General features: G+C 34.8%; 1 protein-coding gene across 1 annotated transcript; it reads left to right on the forward strand.

The window, feature by feature from the left end:
• Positions 1–1,086: 1,086 nt before the first annotated feature.
• LOC141523065 (olfactory receptor 13A1-like) lies at positions 1,087–2,016 on the forward strand. Its single transcript, XM_074236349.1, has one exon. It carries the CDS (start codon positions 1,087–1,089, stop codon positions 2,014–2,016), a length of 930 nt encoding a protein of 309 aa, XP_074092450.1.
• The last annotated feature ends 8,670 nt before the right edge of the window (positions 2,017–10,686 follow it).

Consider the following 10,686-nt stretch of genomic DNA (forward strand, 5'->3'; position numbering starts at 1 on the left):
TTCATAATCTTCCTAAAATAATTTAAATGGAAGTAATTCAATTTCCTGACATGACACTTGTAGCTTCACCAGGTTTCACAGGCATGCAGCAATGAGGTCATTACATTGGCTCTGTAGACATTCACTTTGGTAGTTGGTCTAACACCTCTTTTCTCCCACTCTTTCTTGAAACAAATTACAGAGTGTTTGACTGTAGTTGGTCAGACCAATATGAGCTTGGAAAACTCTGCCACAGGTCAGGCACAAATAGTCAATGTGAACACTTGGGGTGTTTACTCTGGACATGTCTCTCACATTTCCTTTGAGATGTTTCAATTCTGCCTCACCCCTAGAGCATAACAATCTCTTTGATGAGGGCATGCCAAGCTGGGTTGCCCTGCACCAGTGTCTTTGACTACTTAGCTAATTATATATGCACTAACTACTTGAGTAATAACTATTAACTCTGGGCCACATTTCTTTGGATGATTCTTGGATTCTATTTTTGATCTTGCTTCCGACCAATTTCCATTATAGATCCAGGACTACTTTATACCACTTTCCAGTCATCCACCTCTGGTATATATCTTGGGCATCAATTTTGTTTCTCACCTGTACTAACTTAGAAAATTCCCAGTGATTGCTATCTTTCAACCCCAGACGCAAATAAATAAATTATATCATTGAAAACTTATTTGGTTACATCTCATGGCCGAAGTAGCTATGGGAAGAACTTACAACAAAAGATTGGACATGCCAGTGAAGGTGTTTTAAAATGACAGATGAAAATGAATTATTTCTCTGAAGAAGAATAATTTATATATGTGTGTGTATGTATGTTTATGTGTATGTATTTTTAATTCTGGAGGGGGGATTGAATTCATTGAGACAAGATATCATTCACCAAATATTACTCTATTTTTGATCAATAGTACAATGTTGTTGGATAACTTTTTCAAAATTTGATTTTAAAAAATTAAAACAAATTTAATTTGCCTAATTTTATTTTAGATCTTTTATGTCTTCTTTTTAGTGAGAAAAATAATCTACTGAAGATTGGACTTTGTGAGAATACAACAACAAAATAAAACCTTTCAACCTACTCACATGGCATTAAATAATCAATCATCAGTAGATGAGTTCATCTTACAGAGTTTCTCTGAAAATCCTCAGATTGAGATTTTAATTTTCACCTTCTTCTTGGGACTTTTTATAATGGCATTCACAGGTAACTCAATCATTATTATTGTGATTACTCTAAATCCAGGCCTCCATACTCCCATGTACTTTTTCCTTATAAATTTGGCCATAATGGATGTTCTCTTCACCTCCACTGTGGTACCTAAGTTGCTGAAGAACCTACTGACCAAGAATGTCATTTCTCATGGTGGATGCTTAACTCAGATATATTTCCTAACTTGGTGTTTGGGGGCTGAGCTATTGCTTTTCACAGTCATGGCATATGATCGCTATGCAGCCATCTGCCAACCCCTCCACTACAACACTCTGATAAACAAGCAAGTTTGCTGTCTCTTAGTAGCTGCAGTGTGGGCCATCAGTGGGATCAATACAACAGTACACATCATTGTTACTGCTCGCTTGTCTTTCTGTGGACCCAATGTCATTGATAACTTCTTTTGTGAGATTCCCCCATTATTGCCTCTCTCCTGTTCCTCAATCTATAGCAACAAAATAATGGTAGCTTTATCAGACACATTCTTTGCTGTTATCTCTTTTGTGCTCATCATGGTGTCCTATTGCTTCATAATCTCCAGCATCTTGAAGATTCGGACCAAGGAAGGGAAGAAGAAAGCATTTTCCACTTGTTCCTCTCACCTTATTGTGGTCACCATGTACTATAGTGCTATAATTTACATCTATTTTCTTCCTGGCTTTGGCCAGTCTCGGAAGGAAACCAAAGTAATTTCAGTGTTTTATTCTATAGTGAGCCCAGCTTTGAACCCTATGATCTACTCCCTGAGAAACAAGGATGTGAAAATAGCACTCAAGAGATTATGTCCATTTCTTTGGAAGTAATTGTCCATTTGAAAAAAACTGATATAGTTCAGAAAATAGCATTAGGAATATCTTTGAAACAAAAAATTGTACATAGATCACACAGCTTGGAAAGCATTAGACATCATTTCTTCTGGTAGGCAATGTTTCTGATGTGTTCTTGAGTGAACCAACTAACTCCCTTATCACAGCTTATTCCTGAATTCATTTATTTAAGGAAAAACCAGAATACCTCCATAGAATAGTGCAGAAATATACAATGTGCCATACCATCTTAGATGCATGGTTTTAGTCGAGCTGAACCTTATTGCCAAGACATAGTCTAAGAAATAATTCATTTGAGGATATGATTGAGTATTTTATCTCATGTCAAACATATATGTGAGACTTTCTGGAGTTTTTGTTACAAATATCATAGACTTCAAGTGTGATCTAAAAGGCCTCAATCAGTTTTCTTGCACTGCAAGAAGCTGTCCTTTGATTTATCTGAGGAATAAAGGCCTCTCATTACTCTTTCTCCTTATTCAAAGGAAAGAACTTCAGCTAAGATTGAGTGTAATAGAGAACTTTAGTGTCTATGGCAATAGAAAAGGCATATAGAAAGAATACCAGTCTGAAGGATAGATCTTCAACTTGGTTTATCTACAGAATAATGGATAATCTAAATTAAATCCTAAGGCCTCAGCAAGAGAAATGAAGGAATAAACAGAATAAAATGTATGTATCATTGAGGATATTACCCACACAGTTTTTAGTGTATAAGTAAATTAAAATAAAGATGGATAGACATAAGAAAAAACAAGTTAAAAGAAATAAAAGTGGAAAGAATGATTCATGAATGCATTTGTTTCTTTGTGTGTCTGTGTGTGTGTGTGTGTGTGTGTGTGTGTGTGTGTATGTGTGTGTTTGCTTTTTCACAAGCCAATGGGGCTAAGTGATTTGCCCAAGGTCATACAGCTAGGTAATCATTAAGTGTCTGAGGACAAATTTGAACTCAGCTCCTCCTGACTCCAGGGCAGGGTGCTCTATCTACCACATCACCTAGCAGCCCCCCCCCCTTGTGTGTTTTAAAAATATCTTTATTTATTTGTTTATTTGTTTGTTTATTTGCTGATTTCATTCAAAGGTAATTTTCAACATTAAACTTCTTGCAATCCTCTGGGTTTCACATTTTTCTATCACCCTCACTTCCAACTCCATCTGTATGGAATTTGATTGGATGTAGGCTGTATATGTACAATACTTTTAGCACATTTCCATAGCAGTCATTTTATAAAAGAAGAATTAGAACCATGAAAAAGGACATGAGAAAAAAAGAACAAAAAGTAAAGATGTTTTTAAAAATAAGCATAGAATGCTTTGTTCTGCCTTCAGAATCCATAGTCTCTTATGGCATTTTTCTTAATAGGTGTCTCAAGAATGTTCTTGATTACTGAACTTCCAAGAGAAGTTGTTTCCATTGGCTCACAGTGTTACAGTTAAGGTGTATAGTGTTCTCCTGATTCTGCTTGCTTCACTTGGGATGAGTTCATGCATATCTTCCAGACGTATTTAAAGTCCCACTACTAGTGATTTCTTAAAAGTACAAAGGTACTCTATAACATTCATATAGTATAGCTTGTTCACCTGTTCTTCAATTTATTGGTATAATAAAGAGTATTTCACAAACATTCAAAAATTCATGTTAGTTAGCCTTAGCTATACAAAGATTTTTTCCTTCCTTATCATATTAATTAGATCTAGCTTTGCTTTTGTTCTGTTTGAGATCAGGATTGCTAAACCCAATTTTTTTTTTAGCTTCAGATGAAGCATAATATATTCTTTTCCAGCCTTTTACCTTTATCCTGCTTCAAATGTGCTTCTTGCAAACAACATTTAGTTAGAATTTGGTTTTTATTCTATTTTGCTATCCAACTCTGTATGATGGGAGATTTTATCCCATTCACATTCAAAATTGAGATTATTAATTCTGTATTTCCCTCTATCTTATTTTCCATATCTTTAAACTTTTCTCTCTTTTGTTCTTATACCTCCTCAGCAATGTTTTGTTTCTAACTGCTGCAACATTTTAATCTTCCCCTTCTCTAATGAATATAAATCTATACATTTAATTATTTAATTCCATACCAATTAAAGTTTGAAAAGATTTTTCTATAGAACTAGAAAACTTAATGACATAATTTAAATGGGGAAAAAGGTCAAGAATTGTGAGAGAAATAATGAAAAGAAATGGGTATAATGGGTCTAGCAATGTCACAAAATATTATACAGAGCAGTATTTTTAAAAAACAATTTTGTGAAAATTGAGGGGATGCCCATTAATGAGGAAAAGGTTAAACAAATTGTGGTGTATGAATATTGTGGAATATTATTGTTCTATGAGAAACCGTAAATGACTGGACTCTAGAGAAGCATGGAGTTAGTTACAGGAGCAAACAGAGCAGAACCAAAAGAGCAATGTATACATTAACAACAGCATGGTGAGATGATCAACCTTGATAGATGCAAATCCTCTCAGCAGTTCAAAGAGCTAGGCCAGCTCTCTTAGACAGGTTATAAACAATGCTATCCCCATCCAAAGGAAGAAAAACAAAACAAAACATAATAAGAAAAATTTCAGAATCCGATGAATACTACATTCATTTTTTTTTAAAAAAGTATCTCTTACATATTTCTTTCCCTTAATCCTAATTCCTCATATAGAAATGACTAATCTGTAAAAATGTGTAAAACAAATGTATATGTACAATATTAACCTGACTGTTCACCACTCAGGGGAGGTGGGTGGGAAGGAAATTATCTAACTTAAAAATATACATATGCATATGGGTGAATGTTGAAAAAAATTCATAACATGCATTTGGAAAAATAAAATATCAATAAAAACAATCAAAAAAATTTTTGTACTTAAAAAATGAGCAATCTGTTGAACAGATTATGTACATAACACAGAGAAGCAAATGAATCTAATTCCTTATCATTGCTAATTTACTCATGACTCTTCAAAAAGGTGTCAAAAAGGTGTTTTTGGCAAAGATACTGGAATGGTTTTTCATTCTCCAGTGGATTAAGGCAAATAGAGGTTAAGTCACTTGCCCAGGGTCACACAATTAGTTTGAGGCTAGATTTGAACTGAGATCTGAATTCCTGTCTCAGTGCTCTGTCAACTGAGACACCTAACTGATTTCTATAAATCAATAAATACAAAGACCCTTGCTGTTGAGATAAGGGAACATATAACAGTAACAAAAACACCAACAACAAAATTGATAGAAAAATTTTGACTAACTTCACACTATGTCAAGAGTAGACTGCAAATAAGTAGATTTCCAACACATAAAAGGTCACACTATAAACAAATTAGAGAATCATGGGAAAAAATATCGGTCAAATCTATGGATAGGAGAAAGTTCATGACCAAAAATGGGAGTATTACAAAGCACCATATAGATTTTTTATTATACAAAATAAAAAATTCTTTATAAACTTAAATCATAAAATTAAGATTGAGAGATAATTAACAAAAAATCTTTACAATAAGTTTGTCTCATTTCATTAATTTGATTATAATATTCTTATTTCCAAATAGCTGCAAAGCTGATTCAAATTTACAAGAAAAAGATCAATTCCCCAATAGATAAATGACCTAGGATATTAATAGATAATCTCAAAGGAAAATATTCAGTATAGTTTTGATAATATTGAAAAAGTTCTAATTTGCCACTTATTAAAAATAAAACAATTCAAAGCAATTTTGAGATTCCACCTCACACATAGTAATGACAAAGAAATGAAAAAAGAAAATGATCTGCATTGAAGAGGGTTGTGGAAAAACTGGCACACCATTAGACTGATAGTGTTTCCGTGGTGACTGGGTAACAACTATTCTGGAAAGCAGTGTGGAATTAACAAAAGTTTTTAAACAACAAAAATCCTTTGAATATTATATGGTTATTATATAACATATTTATTTATGTGTGCTCAAAACATATGCATATGTATGTAAGTATGCATATGTTTGTATATTAAATATATATATATATATATATATATATATATTTATAAATATACACATATAGCCAGAAATTTGTTATGTTTACTATTCATATATATTGCATTAATTTTCCTTTTCTTTTTTTACCAATGAGGCTGGGAAGAGAAGGAGAGAAAAATGGATTTTCTATTTATTTTTAAAGAGGTAACACTGTTACAGTTGTTAAATGCTGCATGGATTTTCAGGTGCGATCACTGTATTATTAGTTTTATTTTACAACAAGAAATGTTTCATCAAGTAAAAGTAATTAAGTTCTCTAAATAATAATAAATGCAAATCTATAGATACAATATAAATGTTTGCAATGTAAAAACAATATATACATAAAACTTTTAGTCTTTCATAGACTATTTCTTGCCAATACAACCCCTTAGGGAAAATGAGCTCTAAATCACCATAAATTTAAATTGCTGAGTTGAACTAACACATTGAAAATGTATTTCACACTTTGCATGCATACAAATACCCTCTAAAACCATTTAGGTCTGTGGTTAATGATCCTGAGGGTGAAATCTCAAGGAAACTTAATGCATTTCTGGACAATTCTAATTGTTGAGAAGATATTCCTTTTATCCAAATTAAATATATCTTTAGCTAGCTTCCTTCATTTTGCCCTTTGGATTGCAAATAGAAAACATCTAATTCTCCTTAATGATGTCAATCCTTCAAAAATGTATATATTACAGTCATCATTCTAGGTATAGAATATAAACAATGAGCAAAATGACAAAATGAATTTTTTTCTAATGTTGCTCGTATTTATTTTTCATTTGAATCCTTAACCACATAGTGAACCAAAATGTTTGCAGTAGAATCCAGAAATATTAGAAATAAAAGAGAGCTTAGTTCTTTACTAAGTACAATCACATCAATATGCAAGAAGATTTTGAGCCACATTAGGGGGAAGCTCCATAGTAAAGTCCTTTGATTTGTGTTGCAGAAAAGAAGTTAGTCCTTGCACTTAGGTATTAGAGACTGACTGAACCATTATTTTAGTGATGACCTTCCTCTGTCACTTTCCATAAAGGAAGTGCATCTGGATAATTTCATTGTTTGATTTTGCTCAATAATGTTAGGGAAATTCGTTGAACAGAACTATGCAGTATATTTTGCAAAGCTGCAGTTTGCTAAGGTGTTTTTTATAAACTCAACTTTTCTCCCATATAAAGTTTAGTATAATTGATTTAGAACCTTGAGAAGTTAAGCACTTTTTGGTTATATCATTGAGGGAATTCTTATTAAGATATGAATGATTACCCTGGTTTTTGATGTCTCATTCAACTTCAGGGTTCTCTGATAATGTGTTTGGAGTTGATCCATTTCTACCTGTTTTGGTAATAGGATGCACTGTAGGCAATTAGTTAAATAAAAGAAGTGGTATCATAAATAAATATTATTTTTTGGATGAGAGTTATAACATCATGTGAATGAGGAAAGCTGCTATCCAAGTATTGATTTTTAGGAAATTTAGCAGTTAAGATAGGTGCTTGAATGTGGTACCCTGCACAGTTTGGGAACCATGAAACAGTAATTGTTGTGATTAGATATCCTAGTCTGGCAGAGATGTTATCACTTCCTTATTTTATTTTTATCTACATTTTTATTTATTTATACATTAATAAAATAGTCTTGGTTTTTTTTTTAGTTTTTTTTCAAGGCAAATGGGGTTAAGTGGCTTGCCCAAGGCCACACAGCTACGTAATTATTAAGGGTCTGAGACCGGATTTGAACTCAGGTACTCCTGACTCCAGGGCCGGTGCTCCATCCACTGCACCACCTAGCCGCCCCTAAAATAGTCTTGTTTTAAGAGTAAATATAAGCCCCACTCCCCCCATAAAAATTACAAAAACTAAAAATCTCATGAAAAATGAAGTGAAAGAAAGAGAAAAAATTATGCTTCAGTCTGAGTTCAGATACCGTCAGCTCTGTCTCTGTGGTGGAATGCATTCTTTATCTGAAGTCTATCAGAGCAGTTACTTCATATTTTTCCACAGTTGGTGTTGCTGATTGCAATTCCCTCCATCTATTCTTCTCCACTTCCATTTATTATATTTGCTCTCCTTTCACTCTGTCCCTCTTCAGAAGTATGTGATAGGGCAGCTGAGTGGCACAGTGGACAGAGCACTACATCCCATCCCAGAGATTCAGCAACTACCCAGCCATGAGGTCCTGGAAAAGCCACCCAATCCTACCACTTTTCAAAAAAGTAAAAAGAAATGTATTGCTTATAACTACCCTCTCCCCTGATCTACCCTCTCCTCTATCACCTACATCTCTCCTCCCCTCCCCTTGTCCCCTTTCTCCCATTCTCTTCCTCTCCTTTTTCCTCTAGATTTCTATACCCTATTAAGTATGTATGTTGTGAGAATGAAGGCTCCCTCATTCCCCCTCACCTTCCCCTCTTCCACTCCATTGCAAAAGCTTTTTCTTGACTCTTTGTGCCTCTCCTTTCCCTTTCTCCCAGTACATTCCCTTTTCACCCATTGACTCCATTTTCCCAAAATACTGTACCTTCAAATTCAGCTCCCTCCTGTACCTTGTCTAAATACTAGCTGCTGTAATAAATGAGAAAGTTCATCTGAATATTAGCAGTATCATGTTCCTATGCAGGAATATACACAGATTAACATCATTAAATCCCTCATAATTTGCCCTTCCTGTCTACCATCTCTATGCTTTACCTGAGTCCCATACTTGAGATCAAACTTTATATTCAGCTCTGGTCTTTTCAACAGGAACATTTTAATTTCCCCATGTTTCATTGAATGCTCATGTTTTCCTCTGGAAGAGGATTTCAGTTTTGCTGGGTAGTTGATTCTTGGTTGCATTCTAAGCTCTTTTGCCTTCCAGAATATTATATTCCATTCCCTACAAACCCTTGCTGTGGATGCTGCTAAGTCCTGTGTGATCTTGACTATAGCTCCACAATATTTGAATTGTTTCATTCTGGTTGATTGTAATCTTTTAGCTTTGACATGAGAATAGTGAAATTCAGCTACAATACACCTGGGTATATTTTTTAGGATTTCTTCCAGGAGGAGTTTGGTGGATTCTCTCAATTTCTACATCTGAAGGAGTAGTTTTCTTCAGAGAGCTTTCTTATCTCTGGCTTTTTGGACTGCTTTCAATTTGACCTAAAATGGTTTAAAACATATTGCTTTCTTCAGCATCTTTTTGGATCTCCTTGACTAAGCTGCTGACTTGGCTTTCACGTTTTTCTTGTATCTGTCTCATTTCTCTTCCCATTTTTACTCTATCTCCTTACTTGATTTTCAAAATATTTTTGATCTCTGTCTATCACAGAACTCAACTTCTATTTTTCTTGGAAGTTTTGGATACAGAGGTTTGAACTTTGTCATCTTCTGAGTGTTTTGATCTTCCATGAGACCAAAGTAATTGTCTATGGTCAGCTCTTGTTTTTTGTTTACTCATTTCCACAGCCTATGTCCTGGTTTTGATGTGCTTCCTGAGCTTTTGAGTTGTTATTGGGAAACCCCCCACAAGGAACTAAGTTCCTTCAAGGTCTTATGAGAGCCTCTGACTTCTCTCCTGGCCTATGCTTTGGTCTGTGGATGATCATAAGCACACCCCTCTGCCCTGAAGCTATAAGGGGGGTCCCTCCTCTTCTATGACAGTATGGGGATCCAGACAGTGAACAGGATCTGAATATGGACAAAGCACCAAAGTCCTGTCCCAGGGAATGGAGAAGAGACCTCTACAGTCTCCTCCCATCACCTTACATTTGGCAGCTGTGCGGTGATACCTCACTGGGTTGCTCTGGAAGCCTTCTTCTGTTTCCTGAAATCTGGGCTGTGCTGAGGGCCATGATTGCACTGAGGGCCATGCTGTCCAGGACTTCATGCTTAACCTGGCAGATAGAATGATTTAAATCAATATCTTCTTTAAACAGGGGGAAAAGTAAAGATATGGGAGGATGGAGGAGATTGAATGGGGTGAATCATATTACATGAAGAGGTATAAAAAACCTATTGCAATAAAGGGGAAGAAGGGAGGAGGTGAGAAATGCCTGAATCTTATTCTCATCAGATTTGGCTCAAAGAAGGATTAATATACACACACTCAGTTAAGTTAAGAAACTTATCTTACCTCTCAAGTATTAAAAGGGGAAAGGTGGAAGGGGAGGAAAAGAGGAAACCAACAGAAGGAAGTAAGGAAGAAGGGGAAAAGGGAAAGGGGAAAAGAAAGGGGAGGGAAGTTGGATATAAGGGAGCAAGCAAACTGAAGTAGGTAGTATTCAGACGCAAAATATTGGGGAATATGGAAAAGGGGGGAAAGGGGAAAATACAAACAGATATAAGATAGTGTGGAGGGCAATAAAAATTTAGTGATTATAACTTTGAATGTGGATGGGATGAATTATCCCATAAAACATAAATGGACAGCAGAGTGGACTAAAAACCAGAATTCTACATTATGATGCTTACAAGAAATGCATTTGAAGCAGAGAGATACATATAGAGTAAAGGTAAAAGATTGGAGCAGAGTATATTTTGCAAGTAAAAAATAAAAGGGTAGCAATCCTTATCTCAAGCTAAGCAGTTGCAAAAATAAATCTCATTAAAAGAGATAAGGATGGAAACTATAACCTCTTAAAAGGTACTACTGACAATGAAGCA

This window comes from Macrotis lagotis, chromosome 4 (genome assembly GCF_037893015.1).
Source record: "Macrotis lagotis isolate mMagLag1 chromosome 4, bilby.v1.9.chrom.fasta, whole genome shotgun sequence".
Taxonomy (NCBI): Eukaryota; Metazoa; Chordata; class Mammalia; order Peramelemorphia; family Peramelidae; genus Macrotis; species Macrotis lagotis.

Bases quoted from the DNA above. Each gene is read 5' to 3' on its own strand.
- LOC141523065 (XM_074236349.1), top strand. From the start codon at position 1,087: ATGGCATTAAATAATCAATCATCAGTAGATGAGTTCATCTTACAGAGT.